The sequence below is a fragment of the Procambarus clarkii genome, chromosome 42 (assembly GCF_040958095.1).
Source record: "Procambarus clarkii isolate CNS0578487 chromosome 42, FALCON_Pclarkii_2.0, whole genome shotgun sequence".
NCBI classification, from domain to species: domain Eukaryota; kingdom Metazoa; phylum Arthropoda; class Malacostraca; order Decapoda; family Cambaridae; genus Procambarus; species Procambarus clarkii.
The window spans coordinates 6,740,222-6,761,249 of NC_091191.1; the positions used below are offsets into that span (position 1 = coordinate 6,740,222).

At 36.3% G+C, this 21,028-nt stretch overlaps 1 protein-coding gene across 1 annotated transcript; it reads left to right on the top strand.

Moving 5' to 3' along the window:
- Positions 1-210: 210 nt before the first annotated feature.
- On the top strand, positions 211-20,243 carry LOC123770309 (uncharacterized). Its single transcript, XM_045762038.2, has 12 exons — positions 211-346; positions 2,635-2,701; positions 5,348-5,447; positions 6,228-6,316; positions 7,593-7,661; positions 9,153-9,291; positions 11,659-11,804; positions 12,286-12,388; positions 14,828-14,855; positions 15,600-15,954; positions 19,034-19,183; positions 19,565-20,243. Exons 2-12 carry the CDS (start codon positions 2,657-2,659, stop codon positions 19,643-19,645), a joined length of 1,305 nt encoding a protein of 434 aa, XP_045617994.1. The 5' UTR covers positions 211-346; positions 2,635-2,656; the 3' UTR covers positions 19,646-20,243.
- Positions 20,244-21,028: the final 785 nt, after the last annotated feature.

Consider the following 21,028-nt stretch of genomic DNA (forward strand, 5'->3'; position numbering starts at 1 on the left):
GTATTCTAAAACATTAAATGAATGATAAGATGAGTTTTAGTTTAGTTCATTTATTATGCACCCCATACTCGTCTTGTGGGCGGTAGTGGAAAGTGTTACAGAGGCACATAATGGGCTCAGGGACTGAACCCCACAGTTCATTTAGCTAAGCAAGTTACAATCTTAATGAGCTAGTTACAAAATTCAATATAAGTCGTCACATCAACAATGATAAGATGAAAGTAATATTTTGAGTGTTTTCTTGGTGAGTGGCAGGAGGTGCGGGCGTCAGTAAACAAACCCACCACCACGGGAGCAGACGTGTGCACACCAGGCTCAGCCCTACACCTCACCTCAACCCTCATAGGTACCTCCTTACACTTCATACTTTGTCTGCATCCAACCATAGTGAACATTATTGGCAAATTGTACATAGACGTTTCTACGAAGCTCGTTTCATAATTGTCAAAAACCTCGTAAGACGAGGATATATTAACCCCATTAGGTGGTGACCGATGTGACTTGGTCTAAACGTTGTGTTAACTAAGTTCCTGTATAGTTTACTATTTCCTGTGTTTACTAGTTGAAATGTGCTTATCTGTTAGTCTTGACACTTGACTTAAGTTTCATTTGCAGATGAAGTCATAATAACGTGGCTGAAAAATGTTGACCAAACACTAGAAAGTGAAGGGACGACAACGTTTCGGTTCATCCTGGACCATTCTCAAGTAGATTGTGACGAGAGGAAGGAGGCGAAGATTTATGCATTTTGAAGGGAAACCAGAGTTTGAGAGGAAGTTATTGTTGTTGTTATAGATTCAGCTACTCTGAAGTTCCAAGTAGCACGGGCTATGGTGAGCCCGTAGTGGACTTGCCTGGCACAGGAGCAGAGGCAACATGAACGCAAGGCAAGGTGTAATAAATGGTGTAATAATAGGAATAAGAAGGGGATCATACGAGAAAACAAGGGAAAGATAAAGGAAGGGTAGGCTTATGTTTGCTCATGTTTGACGTGACCTAACAAGCCTACCCTTCCTTTTATCTTCTTTTTTTCCTTTTTTTCTCTTATGATCCCTTTTCTTCCTATTATTACACCCTTTTTATTACACCTTGCCTTCCATACATGTTGCCTTGCTTTTTCTGCCAAGATTTTCTTCTCGCCTCTCGTCTATTTATTGCCCTTGCCGCATTCCTCTCAAACTCTGGTTTCCCTTCAAAATGCATATATCTTCGCCTCCTTCCTCTCATCACAATCTACTTGAGAATGGTCCAGGATGGACCGAAACGTCGTCGCCTCTAAACTTTCTAGTGTGTGGTTTTGTTAACAATGTTTCATTTGATAACAGAGTTAGTCCAGAATTAACTTTCTGTGAAATTTGACATTGTTTAAAACCTCCATGTTAATTGGTGTTTTATGTTTAATATGTTAAATTGTTTAAATTTATAAAAATATTAACCCTAATAATGAATACATAAGAATGTACCTTTACTGTAACATCCTGTGTCAAAGGATGGCAATAAAATGAAATTGGAGAAAGATTTAAAAGGAAATTTCTGTCACTCCTACAGACAAGTTTGTGACCTTGCAAATGAATTTAAAAGAACTGGATCAGTACAAAATATTTTGCAATGCTATACAGTAACTAGATATGCAGGGAAATGAACGGACATGTTGAAAGTTCTCGATAAAGATTTTAAATTGTATATAAATCTGTTTGTATTAATAATGGGTAAAAACATGAAATTATGTAGGTTTTTAATAGGTTTGTCCAGTTTCATAGAAATAAACAAATTAAATAGAAAAACAATATTTGGCTTGTAACTCGATATGTGTATGTACTTTTACCCAAATAAAAAATTTATTTAGCTTATTCTGTAATGCAGTTTTCCCTTCCCCATCCAAGATAGAATTACTGACTCTCTAGGATGCAACCTCACAGAAAGTTGATTAACTCCTGAGTACCTATTTATTGTTAGGTGAACAGGGTGATAGAAAATGTAGATATTTTTTCACCCAGGTTTCGAACCCAGAATTCCCCATTGAGAGTAGGGAATGAACCCAATTGTGCTTTACTATCATGGATTGTCAATTACTATTTTTTATCGAACTGCAACTATCGACTTGCCACACTGACAGGGATATTGCTGCTATTTAAGCATATCTAATTCTGTGGTTTCCCTGACATGTGTATAGAAAATCGCAGGGTGTAACTACAATGTTGTTGCAAATCATTGATAAAGATAAAAACTTTGTGTATAGCATATATTATTAATAGAATTTGTCCAACTGTACATGCTAATAACTTTAGATTTCTTCTTTATTGAAACTTTACAATAGTACATTCACCATTCAGTTAATTAAAATAAAATTTAAAGATATTGTAATTATATTGTTATTTGTCATCACTAAAATAGTGTGGGGCTCTGTGTGTGTGTGTGTGTGTGTGTGTGTGTGTGTATGAGTATTATTTGGTTTAGGGTTTCAATGTCTGCTTGGCAACCTGGTGACAGTGCCTCCTCAGCTATGTAAAACTAGAAAAGTTGTGCTTTTATTGTTTTAACTAAATATTTGAGTCGAGACAAATATATTTTTTCTACCTCCTGTACCTCTTCAGTTTATAGGGTATATTATTGATAAGCATTTGTTATTTTCAGGCTGTACATAAAGGGAATAATTATGGCTCCAGGGAGACACCGGGATGATAAAAAGAAAATGACAAGGGTAAGATAACTAATTCGTGTATTTGACCCTTTACCAATTTTGGGCATTACTAGTGCCTTGGGCCAAGCTCAAATTGCTTGATATTTTACCTCCAACACTTGCTGTAAAGTTACCATGCATGGTAGTGTTCAATTTGGTATCCTTTTTCAAGCTAAAGAGTTGTAATTTATTATGGTACTGTATTTTCAAAAATGCAATAATAGCAAAATTACAGAGGCAAGTTAAGGTTAGCCAACGTGACATTGACTACAGTTGTCATCGGAACGTTCTGGCATTTCAAGCAAATAAAGACTGTAGGCATCTCAAAAACATTAAAGGGATAATTAGTAATGTATATTAGATGGAGGCATAGTATGGTCTTATTCTTGTTGTAAAGATCTGGTATTGATTTAATGGAACAAAGCCTTTCTCTGCATAGATTTTTTTTTTCCTCTAAAGTACAGTGGAACCTTGAGTGACGAGCAGCTCTTTCTACGCGCATTTAGAGTAACGAGCAAGCCACTTGCAGAAAATTGATGAGCTCTATTGACGAGCTTCCGCTCTATTAACAAGCAAAACTACATGGTGCTTCTTAGCGTTCTCGCTGGTTCTCGCAAATCCTCGGACGCCAGTGCTGTTGTTGTATCACACACGACAAGCATCCCTCTGCATTTATTTGCATTTTTTTTTTTTTTATACTACAATTTGTAATGCATGATGTCGCCAAAGAAGCTGCTTCCTAAAGACAGTGTTGGCAAGGGGAAGAGACAATTACCGTGGACGTGTTGTGCGACATAGGGAGGCTGCCAGCTCTAATAAAGCTGCTGCCGAGAAATCTGTGCCAGAGTTCCAGGAATTTGTTGCTAAAAAGGAGTTCTTGCCCCAACACGTTTTTAATTGACAAAACTGGCCTGTTTTGGAAGAAAATGATGAAGAGGACCGACATCACACAAGAAACAGTCTTTGCCTGGCCACAAACCGATGAAGGATCGGCTTACTCTCGTGCTCTGCCCCAATGCAAGCGGTGACTGCAAGGTAAAGCCGCTGCTCGTCTACCACTCGGAAAATCCTCGAGTGTTCAAGGCATCAATTACACAAGGTGTGACAGAATGTGATGTGGAGGTCCAATAAGAAATCCTGGGTCACGCGGATATTCTTCAGTGAATGGGTCAATGATGTTTTGGCCCTTCAGTGAGGAAATATCTTTAAGAGAAGCAGTTACCACTAGAGGCCTTGCTTGTGCTCGATAATGCTCCTGCACATCTTCCACAGATGCAAGATTTGTTTCTTGAAAATCAGTTCATTGCCAAGTTTCATCCTCCCAATACCACTCCACTCTTCCAACCCATGGACCAGAATGTCATTACAAACTTTGAGAAGCTCTACATGAAGGCCTTGTTGGAGAGGTGTGTTGATGTGATAGACAATACAGAGCTGACCCTCAAAGAATTCTGGAAGAACCACTTCAATGTCCTGGGTGCTTCCTTCCCAGGCCTTGTATCCATTTGATCGATAAGGCCTGGGAAGGAGTGACACGGAGGACCCTAAACTCTGCATGGCGAAACCTGTGGCCTGAGGGTGTCCCTGAGCAAGACTTCGAAGGTTTCGGTCCTGCTCTTGCATCTGCACCTGTTATAGACCTGGATGTGCATCTAGTGGATGATATTGTTGCTCTGGGGGCAAACTTTGAGTCTCTAGTTGGATGCTGGTGATGTACAAGAGTTAGTGGAGGAGCACAGTGATGAGCTGACCACTGAGGAACTCCTGGAACTTTAGGAGCTGAGTCAAGAGGAGGTACAAGAGCTCTCATCAGGGTAGGTGGTGGTAAGGGAGGATGCTGCTGCCTCTTCCAGTGAGATCAGAGAAGTGTTGGGAATGTTTGAAAAGGTGACCACATTCTTGGAAAAGCATCACCCTGATAAAGCAATGACAACCCAATGTGTGAACATGTTTAATGACAATTTGCTGTCTTGTTTTAGGGACATCCTAAAACAAAGACAAAAACAATTGTCAATAGACATGTTCTTTGCAAAAGTAGAGAAAAGACCAGCAAGTGATAATGAATCACAATCCGGTCCCAGTGGGGTGAAATTCCCAAGAGGCTGCCTGACTCAGAGGTGGATTCTCCTTCCACACCATAACCTCTCTCCTCCTTCCCACGTCCTCATCGTCTCTCTCAAGCCAGCAACGACTCATAAGGTAAAGTACATGTACAATTGAAACGGTAAAACAAAACGTTTATAATTACATGTGCAGTACAGTATTATATTTACATTATAAAATGTCATACAGGTAATGTTTTTGGGGGATGTAACGGAATAATTTTATTTCCATTATTTTAAATGGGGAAATTAGTTTCTAAAGAAGAGTTTTCCACATAACGAGCTCGGTGCCAGAACAGATTAAACTCGTTAATTGAGGCTCCATTGTACAAGTTTTACCGCATCTTGCAGTTGAACAGGTTGGCATACATTATGGCTCATAACTATGGTATTTAGACATCACAACGTTTATTATTTTGATGGTGTATTGCCTGCACATTGGATTTGAACTGAAATAATCCCAGAGGTTAAAGTACAGACTTTCAGAATTGATTTGAGGCGATTCAGAAATTGTGTGTGTGTCATAATTTAAATGAACTATGTACAGTACCATTATTATTTACAGACCGAGGCAGAAGAAATAATGGAAACAGATGCGCGATCAAAAGACTTTTGGACTGTTGACTATGATTATGACAATTGTCACAAGTTACAGCGTGTCCTTGGTAAGTGGAATTGTATTTAACTTGTAACCTCATTTCAGAATGTTCAGTACTGTATTATCAATCTGAAGGAATAGTTACCCCCTTGAGGCTACCACAGGAATGCATTTTTCAAATTCATGAAAAATGTACATATGATCAGTAGAATTAAACGAGATAGCTCTCGTGCCTAATACTGTATACAGTATCTGTATAGTATCTTGTGCTAAAAATAAAATAAAAATACACTTAAGCATTTTGAAATTCAAATATCTACTATATTACAAAATTTGAAGGTCTTGCAATTAAAATTTACAGAAATGATTAGTAAATGCATTAATTACTTTCTAAAGTACCGGGTAATTTTTATTTGGTTTTTGAATAAATATTTTAAAAAGTTGACCAAATCAGTGATTCATAATATTTCAATAACTTGATATATAATTTTCTTGTAGGCTATGTGCCCCAAATATTTTGATCATACACTGGTAATCTACTGGTGTTTTGACGAAATATTCACCACAGCGATAAACTACAGGGGAATATTTTCCAGTAGTATGGCATTTTGTAATTGTATCTGTACTCTGGTACCCTGATTTGTTTTGCAACTAAACCTAAAACATAATCAGATTAATTATGCAGTATACAAAGTCATAATAAAGTATGTACAAAGTAAATTACCCAGTACATAAATCCTCAAAAAATATCCATATAAATTATGTAATGGCTTAACACTATTGTTTGCAGTCTAGTGAATAAGCAAGTTGCAAAATATAAATGATTTTTTAATGTTGCTGTTTTCAGATGTGCTCTACAATTCAGTATCTGGTAATAACTATGAAGTTGACTACCAAGAGAACCAGAATGGCACCCGTCTCATAATACGTTGCAATGTAAGGGTCTGGTATCATTTTAAGTTGACTACAGTGTTAAATCATAGGCATACATTTTTGGACTTTTCAATGCTGTCACACATTTCTGTAGATTGGTGTATAGCCATGCCCTGTTACATATTTCTGAGAGTTGTAGAGCTATTCCTCTGCCATACAATTCCACTCTTTTTGGTTATATTCTTTATTACTAGTTGTTCATACCTGATAAAATGAATATAACATACCCTTGTGATAAGTTGTAATAATATTCCCCCCCCCCCTTTTCTTTTATCAATAAAATGTTACATCAAATTATGAATGTAATGTATAAAGACCTCATTCAGGTCTCAACATTGTGGCCTTTTTCTTATAACTTTTTGCTTTGATAAACTGGTTATGCTGCTTTGAATATCTACTGGATTTCTATTAAATAATGCTTACAGCACATCTTAGTTAATTTTGTATACCAGAAATCTGGATATGGAAGATGTTTGTTCAAATGGCACTAAGATTGTTGTCTTACATTATATTCAGTAGCAATAGAAAATGGCTGAAGACATCAGGAGCTACTACCTCGTGCATTACATTGACTTGGATTGTTTAGTGAAAATATTTAGAAATACATATTAAAACTGTACATTTACCAAGTAATTTTGGTACAGTATTAAAAATTTTTTGTATAATGGTAATAAAGCAAACTTGGGATGCAATTGAATTTTGTTTGCAATGAAAGGAGCCATTACAAATGTGTTCAAGCAGGAGTACATTGTTGAGTACTTGAAGCATATGGGGGAGACTTTGAAAATATCTGCACGTAATAAACAAATCCACAAGGGCCGTGACGAGGATTCGAACCTACGTCGGAGATGATCCCAGACGCTGCCTTAATCGACTGGGCTACGACGCTGCTAAGGCAGCGTCTGGGATCATCTCGGACATAGGTTTGAATCTTTGTCACGGCCCTTGTGGATTTGTTCATTGATGCATCACGCATTGTGATTTCTGTGTATCTGCATGTAATGTAGTCTTATTACTGGAAGCCATCATACCCAAAATAATGAATAATTTTCAGTAATGCACTTCTTATTTTAATGTTTGAAAAATTAATCATGCTTCTCAATTATAACAATTATAATTCACTTAATGTTTATGCCATTTTAAGTATTTGGCTCTTTACACTGGGCTGCATGCAATTTTCGGATCTTAATATGTATGGGGGTTTGTTTTAGATGTGTAATGGAAAATTTTAATTACTGAATGGCAAAAGCCATTGCTAACTATCATTTCTCTTTCTAAGATTTGCAGCAAAGACTTGACATCTTACGATCCTTTCTACACCCATGAGAATGGCAGAAACCATAAGAAGGTAAGAAAGTAAACAATAGTTTTACTGTCGGTATAAGTTCCATTAGTTTCTTGGCTCATTCAAAGTGAGTAGTATTTAATAGTGCAGCGTTGTGCTGTACCTAAAAAATTACCTGTAAGCAGTGTAGTGACAAGTTTATTACAAAGCGCATCATAGTTTTTGTGATGCTTATAAAATTTATTATAGATTCAACTAGAAATACACCCTTGAATTGTTCTCCAAAAATCAAAGATTAATGTAAAACATCAGGGAGCAACAGGTGAGGGGATTAAAAAAATATAAAAATCAGCAAACAGTTGAGTACTGATTCAGGCACATTAAGCAATGAATAATTCTGTATCCCCAAAGATACTGTATTGAGGAAACTAATGTAAAAACATTCAAATATATTGTATTGAATATGGATAAAATACATTCCAGTTGAGATAAGTTATATAAAATAGAAATAATGCAGAAATTGAACAGGAAGAGGCTAATGGATTATTTATACACTCGTCTCTCTCGGGAAAGGGCAAATAATTAAAACTCCTATACTGTACTGTATTATACAGAAAGAGCAAGAAGAAAATCAAGAAATGAACCAGTGGAGATGTTACCTATCAGTATATACCGAGTGAGGTCTTGCTTTTCGAGCATCACTAACTGGCTATTTTTTTTTTCTGGTACAGTACTTTAAATTTTCGTGTACCGTTTTCCCTGCTTTACTTTCCGGCACATTTAAAAAGCATTTGATTATATATTATTTAGATGAGCATATATGCACAAAGGTGAGTTTTATCATTTGCAATTAGGACAATACAAAAGATTTGTGGAAAATTTGCAAAATGCTTGCTGAAATAAAATCCTTCATGAACCTGAATGGTGTTTGCTTCGAATTAGTATGCTTCAGCAGGATGTCATTTTAGAGATTGAAAGATTCCTGGAGTGACACATGGAATACTACAGACTAGGCATAAACAAGCTGTATGACTGGTGATTAAGCATATTATCAGTGATAGCTTAGGAAGTTTTGTGGCAGCTACTGATTGTTCCTGGTGTGCCCCTCTCTGTGGTCCAGCCTGTGTTGCCATCTGTAAATGTTCATCTCCCCAGACCACTCGGTGATTTGAAAAATGCTTGCATTGCTGTATAGCAATCGGATAACGTGTTTTAGTATCATTGGAACATGAAAGTGGTATTGGCAACTTTCCATGCAACACTCAAAACACATGCATCATTGTATATTGCACAGATCATTTAAGTGTATTAAGAACTTTTGTTAATCACACTGAAGGCAACATTAATTTTCATATGTAGTACTGTACTTTGTTTTTAAATGCAATGAAGTAATTCCCTCTTAAGCTCCCATGCATTAGTTTTATTATGGCTACTACTGATTGTTATTTTTAAATATCATTAGATATGTTGAAGAGTCAAACTGTACAGTATAAGTGTGGATCTGCCTTATTTAAACTGAAAACCGTTTTAAATAAGTTTTTCTTTCCATTGTAGTGTCGGCAGCAAGTTTTGACACCAAAGGATCCAAATATCAGCGGCACGTTGCAAAGACGGTTTCTTAATGAGCCTCGGGAAACTTTTGAAAGAGGATCTTTAGAGGATGACATTGACTCGACAAAATTACCCATCCTTGGTAAGACATTAAATTGGTAAAATGTGTTTAGCAAAGGAATGCGATTTACTAAATGTGATAGAAATGTCCTTTTAAAGCAGTCAGTTTAAAAAGTCAGTTAGCAGTTAAAAAAAAAAAAATGACGGTAAAAGGAGAAAGGAGGGGAAATTGAAGGGCAGTGAGGTAAGACTTGAATTTATTTTAACCTTAAAAGTGCCAGCCAATTGAGATTGATTTTGAACTAAACAAACTCGGTTACTCCATTAAGAAATGTCTAGCTCTCAAGGATATAGGAAAGTTCATCATGCCAGATCGACCTTCTTGTCCTCATGCAAGAGAGGCTTTTAAAGCACCCCCTTCTGGTTATTTAGAGCGGAAAAGTCTCTTAGACTAGAGAATCTTGGCTTGGGCTATTTAGGAATGACCTCAGATCTTTTCAGTTAGAGTACAGTAATTGCAAAACATCTCCAACTTCAACCTTTAGCAGTTGGGCTAATATACTCCCAAGCATCCAGGTTAGTCAAAACATCTGCAGATTGCATCTTGGGTCTTGTTAGAGTGTACACTGCAGGTTCTTCACTGGTATTAAAGGGCAACACACTCGGATGTTTTACACCTTTTTATTTTTGGAGCACTCCTTCATTCACAAGCGTTTGTTCATGTTTACACGAACAGCTCTAAATCCAAGTGTTGGTTTTGTGCATGTCTTTCCTGGTTTTAGCCACTATAGTAGTTTCCCTGCTGAGTTTTCTTTCTTGCTTGCTCATAAACAGATTATTATGCTAGAGGATAATCTTTGTACCATTGTTAAAGATTCTAGGAGTGTACTTCAGTCCCAGGAAGACTTTAACTTATTGCATCCCTAGGTGTGTGTGTTTTTTTTTTGTGGTTGATTTTATCCAAGAGGCATAATCTTCAAAGCTTTTCAGGTAATGATACATGTTGCTGTCTGGCAATGCATAACTTTATAAAGTGGCCAAGAATCCCTCGGTCAGTTTAATCTCCTTAGGGCATACTCTCTTGTGAAGTGATTTCCATCATGCAACTAGGACAGCAGTTTTTAACTTAATAGTTTTTGAATGCTACTGTTGGACCCATCAGGCTAAGTGAGATAATGAAGGTGGTATATCCTTAGTCCTGTCCATAAACCATACCATTTGGAGATGGCGCTCGCTCATTTGTGTATTGGTCATGTCTACAAATATGCATAGGTTCCTTTTCACTAAGAATCCTACTTCTGTGATAACTGGTTGTGTCCCCTATGCATGTAAAATTTGCTGGCAGTGTTCCACACTGGGAGAACTTGGATATAAATACTTCAGTGATTGTTGAATCCATTTTGGATGCTCTACTCTCTTGTGCTTGGAAAAATGATGGCTTTAAAGTATGCAGAATAATCCATGCTATTAAGAAGTTGCCCTCCTCCCAACAAAATTATTAGGTGCTACTAACCTTGCCTTTACTGTGCCAAAGAAATCACATTCCAGTCAATTAATAATTATCAACACTCTTTCATTCCTCTTTTCATGCTGAAAGAGGTATATAAATGTTTCCTTCCTATACATCTCCCACTAAACAATGAATCACATTTAGCCACCAAATTTTCCACTCCAAATTTTGTTAAAAAAAAAAAATCCAAACCTTGGAGATCCCCGTGAAGTCCAGATCATTAGGCAAAGTAATTTCCTGCTGATCATATTTTTTTTCCCTAAAGTTTTGTTCATTGGATCTGCCAAAAATGATCTGAAAATGGTTATGAAACTATATACCCTTAATTAGGTATTAAAAAAAAAGTTCTAAAGATAATCGAAAACGCTGAGTTTACGAAAGTTTTGGGTATGGAAAAAAATCAATGGTACTAGTATTAAGTGCTGGAGTATTACCTATAAAATTAAGCTTTCAGTGGCTAGAGCCTGAGAAGCTGGTAGTGAGACAAATCTTTTTATAGACAGGTTCTCCTTATAGTTGTGCATGTGATAAGGCCACATTTTACAGTTCTCTTTGGAAAATTTGCCCATAGACCATGGAAAATATTAGGGTTTGAATGGCAGCTCCAAACCACTTTTTTTTTTGAACATTTTTTGTTGAACATATTTCAGACAATTATTACTCGATTATCAAACAATTGTTTGGTTCATATTCATTTAAAATTTTACGTTGTCATAAAGTTGATCACTATGAAATAGCAGCAAATTCCCGGACATTCAAATTTTACACGAAATCCAAATCGGGCGCAGAACAATTTAATTACTGTATTTGGAAGTTGGTCCAATATTTCAGTTGTATTTAATTTTTTAACTTTCAACCATAACTTAGTAATACAATATATTCATTGACTTTAAAAACAGAGCAATTACTGTATGTACTTTTTTTATTCCATGTGTACAGGTGTACAATTTGTGTACAAGGAGGTCATTAATGGTGAGGAATTATTTACCTGTCAGTTGTGTGAAAAAGATGATAAAGTTACACGTATCCGATCTAGAAAAATGTTTTCACACCTTGTGTCGAAGTGTCACAGCAGAAAATACCTGGTAAGACTAGCATTTAAGCTTATTTTTTTTTTCTGATAATAAAATAGTTCAACTATAAACAGAAATCTGTGATATATTAATTAGAAAATCCACAAAAGACTTGAGGATACGTACCTATTCACAGGGTGTTCCCAGATGCATGCTCTAGTCGACTACACCACGACATAGTAAAAGAATTACAACCTGGGATGCAGTAGTACCCTAGGTTGCAATTCTTTTACCATGTCGTGGCTTAGTCGACTAGAGTGTGCATCTTGGAACTCCCAGTGCGTAGGTTCGTACCCTCATCACGGCTCTAGTGGATTTTCTGATGTTTAACTATGGTATTAGTGATTATTATACTGTAGTAGAGTAACACAATGTACCATAATAAATTCATGTACACTACATAGCTAAGAATCTTATACCCATTTAAAAAATATATATAAATAAATAACAGTATCACAATTGTCATTTTAATACTTATATCATTATTTGACAGGAAGTCAAATTTGGATTTTCCAAGAAAGAAATGGATTTTGAAGATTCAGCAAAGGAAATTGAAGAACTTGAAGGAAAAATTCATGCAAACATTGCAGATTTCAGTAAGTATAGGGTTTTAAATTAATGCAATACAGTAATTAAAAGCAATATTATAAATTTTAAGGAAGAATTTGTAGTGAACCTGGGAAAATACTTCATAGCATCACAAAAGTTAGCAAATTAAGGCATCATGACTTGTGTAAATAATTTGTGTAATAGTGAAAATAAGAAAATATTTATAGGGTATGCTAGAGACGGTTAAGAGTTTTGGAAAGCAACATTTGTATGTGTTATGGGATAACAGAGAAAAATAAAATGATTGTATCGCCCAGATCACCCTTGGGAAAAAGACGATGTGTATATACTTTATCTACATATCTGAAGGTCAGTTGCATTAGTTTGTGCTCCCGAGGCAAACACCACCTAGCCATGATAGTCTCCAGAAAGTTGTGCACTTGTAACCAGCTGCAAGTGGTGGGTAAATTTAATATAGGAAAAGGTATATTTGTTTGACCAGACGACACACTAGAAGGTGAAGGGACAACGACGTTTCAGGCCGTCCTGGACCATTCTCAAGTTGATCGACTCAAGAATGGTCCAGGACGGACCTAAACGTCGTCGTCCCTTCACCGTCTAGTGTGTGAAGTCAAACTACTACAGCCACGTTATTGCGACTCATCGCCTGCACAGGTATATTTGTTTATTTTTTTGGGGGTAATTTCTCATAATAATAATTTAAATTAAATGGGAAGAAATTGTTTTCTTTCAAACATGAACATGGATACTTTTATTGTGATGAAGTGTATAGAATTTTAACTTAAGATTACTTCCTTTTCTTATTTTCATATTGGTGAATCCTGTCTTTTTTTCTTATAATTTAAAGTAACTGGTTTTATGGGTATACTGTACATAGATTGCCTATTGACCCCATACACTTGATGCAACACTTTTTGTTATTTTGTTGTATGTAAATGGGCATCCATGGCAGGCAATGAAGATTTTCTCCACATTTAGTAAACATTATTTTACATAGGATGAGCTACAGTTGTAGCTTATCCTATGAGCTACCATTGTAGTTCATAGGATGATTCACTGATAATAATAATTTATTATTATTAATTATTATTTATTATTCATTCACAAGGTACAATGGGTTGGTGATATTACAAAAGATTGATATTTGACATTCTTGCAAAGCCACTAATATGCATAGTGCAACAATAATCAGACTATATATCTGAGTAAAGGTAATAAGGAATTCTGAATTAAGTGGATTGAAAGGTGTAGCTTCATTAGGTGATGTTCAGGTTAGCGGTATCAAACGTAACGACTTGTATCGGATTTTCTTGTGAAAAGTGCCTTTGAGTGCGAGTACTGTCATTATTGTTAAATGTGAAAATTACTTGGTGTTTTGAGTGTTTCTGAGCTGTACCACTTGGTTGCTCTCCTAGGCAATGTCCAGCTCTTTACAAGGACATGACCAGTTATAACCTGGTTAGGACAATATTTATATACTCGTTGCAATGGGAAACCTTTTCAATCTCTCCAGGTCATGGTAAAAGGAAGGAAGATGTTGAAAAGCAATTTTACAACATGGAATAACCTCCAGAGGGTTAACCAATTTACTATCAGTTTGAAATACTTGGGATGTGTTATAAGAGGTATTTGTGAAGCTGTGATAAGGTTAGTAAGGGAAGGAAAGGGGCTAGTGAAAAAGCCATGCTTAGAAAAAGCAAGATAGGATTAAATACAATCAGGAGAAACTTGAATGTACAGCAGAGATGATTGTGTGGTAAGAAAGTGAAAAATCTCAAGTTAAATTAGTAGAAATATATGAATCTGAGGAGCGTGTATAGTGTTAGAATACATAAATTAGGAATGAAAATATACTGGAGATGTAGTGCAAAAGTTGGTAAACTGTAACATTGCCGTGTGTGTCAAGATGGTTTTGGTATGTTGAACAAATGGATGAATGTAAATAGGTAAAGATGTGTATTTTAAGTGAATTTGAGTGGGAAGAGAAGGCCTGGATGATGGGTGGACATTGGCGACGGTGTGAAAAAGCAGGTAGTGAATGTGATAAAGGCACAGGCTAGGTAAGGGATTAGGCTGGGTAGAAACTGATTTTAAAGTGGGAATGAATGTTAGTACTAATTAGTACTAACATTTCAACCCAATGTTTCTAAATGTTTGTATTCCTTATTAATCTTACTGAGGTGCATTGTAAGAGTAAAGTTAATCTGAGGCTTACTTCACACCTGTAAGATAACCAGTCATATTTATTAACCGTTGGTTCTTATTGTCAGCTGTGACACTTGTATCCTCACTTCTTGGTTATTTAAATTAAAGTATATTGCTTCTCAAATTTAATACAATTTAATCTCTCTATTATGTTAGGGGGTATACCTTTTTTAATGGTATGCAGGGGTTACCCATTATCCAATTTGATATTAAATTCCGACATGTATAATATACTATAATGTGTGTTTCATTTCTTTCAGCAAAACAACTTCCACCAAACATGATACGGTAAGTGATGCTAAAGCAAATTACACATTTGTCTTGCAATGTATCTTTTCCTTGTTCCTTTTGAGAATTACCTTTTCCTAGGGTGAAGGGCTTCATGTACAGTAGTCTTTTGACATTGGAATTTTAATCATTTGAGTGGCAACTCGAAACATTTGCTGAAGACTCGCATGTGGTATAGGGTATGGTGATAATGAAGCAGTTTCTAGAGAAGAGACATTTTAAAAATGAATTCTCATTTTTGCTCTTTGCAAGTGCTAAAGTAGAACTTCGTTGTACATTCATACAGAGTTGCCAGATCTGAATTGTAAAAATTCAAGAGCTGAAGGTTGAAATGTTGCAAATTATTAATAAAAGAAGCCCAATATTTTGTTTACCGACTAATATATAATATATTTCAATAGTTGATTTGAGTTGCCAGTGATATTTTTAGTAGGTGTGAGTGGTCTCAAATGTTTCTGGGTGGAGGATTGAAGTGTGCTCTCCATTGACTCGCTTCCCCACCCTGTATGCAGGCGATAAGACAATTTTCAAGGATACTTATTCTCATGGGGCAAAAAGCCAACACAGGACCTGGTAAACAATCGGTGACTTGGTAGGTTTCAAAGGTAAGGCACACAGGAGTCGAGGTGCCTTTCAGAAAGGAGTATTTCTTTGCACTCGGTGCTCTGTTTTTGGCATTTTCTTAGCCGATTCTTTCTCACCTCATGAAATTGGAGAAATTCCTTTACAGATAATCTTTTTCAGACCTAAAGGCCATACAAAACATAGAATTTCAAGAAGTCGTTCTAGGAGTCAATCGCGATCCCGACATTCACCAAGCCGATCGCCAAGTCATTCCCGAAGCCGGAGATCTGTCAGTCGCTCCCGTAATGGTAAATTTGGCAGTGCATCGTGTAGTAGGTGGTCTGAAAGTCCTGCAAGAAATCTTCATTCCAAAAGTTCTTCACCAAGGAAGTCTAAAAGTAACTCTCCAGTACCTGCAGACCCAGTGATTATTCTACCAGAGCCAGCAAAACCTCTCACATTTGATGTTGAGGTAACAGCCGACATGTCGGAAAACTGTAAACCTGTTTTGAAAGAAGTAAACCTTTTGCAGGAGGTGAGTATTTTAAGTTATTCATGGAATTTTTTGTCATACAGGATCCTGACTGAGAGAACTCTTATCAGCAAACCCATTTCCTTTTGGTGCAGTATTTGTCATAGTAGTGTTACAAATAATGTGCTGGGTTTTACTCTGTAATAGCCATCATTTTGTTAGAACTAAACTACTTAATATGGATGTAACAACAATAGTGGTGCTGTGTTGCCAAGGGCTTTGGTGAGCAGCCAAAGTAGGAGGAAGCATGTAGCATTGGCTAATAAAATTAAAATGCACATAATAAATAAACAAAATAGGGTATTGTACATTGATACTGCTTGCCAGATGTTTGGCAAGTTAATATTGATATTACATACTCATCCAGGCTGTTTATAAATAAACACACACACAAGAGAGATTGATTTGTGAACAATTATTGTAAATAATAGTAATTAAATACTGTGAATGCTTCCACCACCTCTGTTTAAAGTGTAAGAGTTGTCATAACTAGCAGACTTATCATGGTGTTCAAACGGTAACTTTTTAAAGGTCTCCAAAGTCATGCTTTGGAGACATGGTCAAGTGAGCTCTTAAGTCATGTCAGACTGCAAGCGGCAATGCAGCTGCCTGGTTGACCAGATTACCTACCAGGAGGACTGGTCAGAGATAGGGTCACATCGACACTGATCCGCTAATCCATCGCATGGTAACCTATTGTTTTCCTCTGCCGATTTTCACCTCTGGTTTCTCAAGTTTATTTTACCGTCACCTGTATTTGAGGCAGGTAGCAAAGCTTTTGGCGTCTCATTTATGGGCTCGCTTTTTCTCATTGCTGCCAATACAGGATACTTGCAAATTTTTCAGTCATTAGTTCACTAAGCATTTTCCTCGTTAGTGGCCTTTCTCGTGTCTGTTGTTTGTAGTGCGCTATCTTGTGTCTAACACCTTTGCATCTTAAGGTTCTTGCTGGCCAAGCCTTTTTACTTTTATCCTTGATCTTGGTTTTTTTTTTTTTTTTTTTTTTTTCTTTTAGCTTACCGCATTCTTTTATGTACCGTGTCCATTCACCTTTGGAACTGGCTTGGTCCTTAGATGTAATGTTGAACTTTGTCATATACTTATTTTAGGGTGTCACTGTTGTTGGGTCTCTCATTCAGTTCCCTGCTTGCCACCTTCACATTTCTTTTTTTCATGACTAATTAATTCTGTCTTCAATTGTAGGTGAATTTTAGTTAAAGCATGGTTCATTTATAGCTCTACACCACAAGCATCACCTCTCCCAGTTAACTTGCTGGGTCTTTAGGCATAACCTAAATCTTATCCCTGAACTCATGACTGAGGAAATAGGCTCCTCTAGCCCCTCTTGAACCATGGCATCTACCAATACCAGTTCCTGGGGGGGTCTTTCTGAATGCAGACTTCCAGATATCTGGTCGCCTTTCTATATCCTCATTGCTATTGTATCATGCTATGTTGGCTTGTATCATCCTCCTTTAATACTGCCATGCACTCACTATATTCCTATAGCACCATGGGGAGGAGGCCAAGAGGAACTTTAAATATAAAGCATCAAGTGGAATGAAATGGCCCCCCTTTCTGAGTGACATCTCCCATTTACCACCCTTTAATTCTCATTGTATATCTCAAATCTTCAATGGGTTGCTTTTAAAATGGCTAGCCAACTTCCCTGATCCTAGTATTCAGTATTGCCACCTGGTGGAGGTAGTTGGTCGATAGTAGGTGGTGTAGAATATTCTTGGCCATTTTCAAGTTTAAAGTTCCTGTGAATTGTTGGCAGAGTTTGAGTGGTTTAAAGAATTTATCATACTTAGCCCCCCCATCTAGCTAATAAAGAGCTTCATCTTGCAGAGTAATAGTGATGTGTTTGGCACTAAGCACACGAGCCTGAGTGACTTGGGGTCACTCTGGTGAGGGGACCTGAGCTGCCACTTGGTGGTTTACTGGTACATGGTTTGTTACCACCTTTTCTTTATGTAATCAAGATACAGTACATAGTTTTTGCTTCACCTGTACACTGGGGTCTTCCATCAGTTTGAGTTGGTGTTGAATCCTTGTGCTCCCTGCACACCCAGTTTATGGTCCTTGTGTTTGGTATGCAAGGTAAAGTTCCAAGATGAGGTAGTTTTGTAGATATATCCATGGTACCACCAGAAAGCTACTGAGGCCGCCCAGTAAATCTACACTCAACAGATTTTTTATGCCATGTCCATTGGAATGCAATAGTATTAAGGTCTTTGTTCACATAAATTTTTCCCTTCTTGGTTTTCTTAATTGCCTTTAGCTATTTCTTCATTAAGTTCAGTCTTGTACTTATTCCCATGATTATAATGAAACATAGAATGGGGTAACATTGTCAAATATATAGACCAAATTGGATAAGTGCAATCATTGACACAGATTTTATGAAGATATCTACTTTAGTTTACAGTGCAACTTCAATTCAGCAAAGTATATTGGACCAACCCTGATTTGTTGAAGTGAGGGATTCGTTGCAACTAGATATCATCTGGAGGCATTTGCAAATTTTATTTTTCTTGTCTATAAAAAAAAAATTACTAGCCGTTTCTTTTTTCTAATGTTGCTTCAATGAAAATCATTAAAAACATTATTTAATATGCTCTAATAAGTTACCATTCATGCACTAATATTTCCCAGGCTCTATGGGCTAATCTTGCTGAGCAAAATTTTAATTTCAACCTATCATATGGGCAACTCGCCCAACGGTCTCTGAACTGTAGCCGAACATTTTAAATAGGTAACTCGACACATCCCTTAATTTGCCACTCTTGTTTGTTGTGTTTGGGGAGTAAATCCAGCCTGGAAAGTATGTGCTGCAACTGGACATTCGCCAAAATGTGATTTATTTAATCAAGGTTCAACTGTGTTTGTATTTTCTAAGTTTCTAAACTTTAACAATTTATTGTTAACTTGATAAGATCCCTAGGCAAGTAATTTTTTAGCTTTTGTTGTGGCCAGATATAGTATATATTTTCATATACTGTAATATATTCAGTACCTGTACTCTATAATTTTATAGTGTGCTTAACCCTGTTCTGTTAAAATTTTCTTGTGACTTTAGGTGGAATGTCGGGAAATGTTGCAAAAAGACACAGATATGCAGGACCTACTTATTCAAACATTATGGGTGCTCAACCAGAAGCTTCACAAATGGTATATTCGTACTGGTGGGTTGGTCACTGCTCCAGGTGAAGAGAGAGTTCCTCTTAGTGTAAGTAATGCACAATTTGGTTATTTATCACAGTAAATACACACACGTATGATAATTATATAATGCTTGGGAACATGTTAAATATGGGCTAAAAATATAATTAGGTTAGTGTATCATTATGGTCTAACATGCCCAAGTTTCCATCAGAAACAATATAAATGAGTTTACTCTTTATTTTATTTAACTGGCTGGGTTTCATCTTGCATCTGTTCACTGGCTATAAATTTTTCATCCGCTCTACTCTCCACTTTAATGGTTCTAGGCTTTTGCATTTCTGAAATGTTTATAAAATTATATTCAGAAGGTGTAAGTCTATTTATGCAGTTTAGAGCTTTAGGCATTTGGTACTTACTGTTTTCCCTTTTTGCTTTATTATTGCAGACATGCACAAGCAAAGTTTGGCAGAATATTGAAAAACTGGAATTAATTCCACCTATTCCAGAAAAAACAAATAAAACCTAAGAGAAAATTGATGTACAAGACTGCACATCATAAACTGAACCTCTGCATTATGAATCTTGCTACTGTAAATATATCAAAAAATTTCTAGCATAGCATAATCCTGAAAGTAAAGAATCCATTTATTGACACAAATTGCTTAATACAATCCAGTATATTAATATTCTCCAGTTATGCAAATCAAAGTTGTTACCTTAAGGACTATCAAAGTATTTTTGTAAAAGTTTTATTGGAGTACCGTTTTGTTTTTATTACTTTGTGTTAAACAGTTTCTTATGGTTTATTAATACAGTTGAAGCTTAATTATTTAGTGATCTATGTGAGGCCTAGTGAATGAGATTTCTACCTCGAATGCAAAAACTGTGTTAAATATATTTATATAGATCAGATAATAAGAGGTCCTGGTATGCATATTTTTATATTTATCAAATTGCTTAAAATCCTGAAAATTTAATTTAAATTTGGTACATATTCAATATTGCACGATTTCATATTTTTTGTCGAGTGAAATTTGCATTCTTGTCTCTGAAACAATTTTTTGCATTCCAGAAGTCTACTTTTACAAATGTGCTAAACTACTTCATTGCAAGTTCAAAAGAAAGATTAAATGCAGACAATGAATCGCAGTATCATGGCTAAAGTTATGATAATCAATTACACACGGAAATCACAATGCATCAAATGAACAAATCCACAAGGGCCATGATGAGGACACGGTCAACTCTTTTTGACCATGTCGTAGCTCAGTCATCGTCCTAGGCAGCGTTTGGGATGCTCTCGGACACAGGTTCGAATCCTCGTCACGGCCCTTGTGGATTTGTTCGTGATGATCAAACCTCACCAGAAAATAAAGAAACTGATGTTTTGGTCCCTCCTGGACCACGTGATATATCACGTCGAACCCATCATGGACATGATAATGGCCCAGGACAGACCGAAACGTTTTTGTTTTCTGATGTGTGGTTTGGTAATCACAACTTGCAATGAACTTGTATAAATGTTTGATGCAAATTGGGCCATCACACTTTATTTTTTAAATACAAATAAGGTGCATTTCCCAATTTGGATATGAGACATTGAAAGGCCTCTTATACTGTATTATAATTGAGATTAGTCTGTAGTTCTGGTTTTATGCTACAAAAGTTTTGGAGTTGCTACTATATTTTCTTTGTACATAGAGATAACCAGTTTGTTTTTGAAGCTCGCTATGCATATTTTTTAAAGTATTAAAATGACACCTTCTTTTTATTGATCCTGTCTCAAAGAAATAGCTACATTTTACAGGAATTTAGTAGCACTGTGTATATAAAGTATTGTAGTCCATTTTATGAATAATTTGATAATGATAATTTAATGATAATTTAAAAAGCACACAAATGCAGTAGA

Bases quoted from the DNA above. Each gene is read 5' to 3' on its own strand.
- LOC123770309 (XM_045762038.2), top strand. From the start codon at position 2,657: ATGGCTCCAGGGAGACACCGGGATGATAAAAAGAAAATGACAAGG. The intron at 11,805-12,285 runs GTAAGACTAGCA...ATTATTTGACAG, and splicing joins GTCACAGCAGAAAATACCTG to GAAGTCAAATTTGGATTTTC. The intron at 15,955-19,033 runs GTGAGTATTTTA...TTGTGACTTTAG, and splicing joins AAGTAAACCTTTTGCAGGAG to GTGGAATGTCGGGAAATGTT.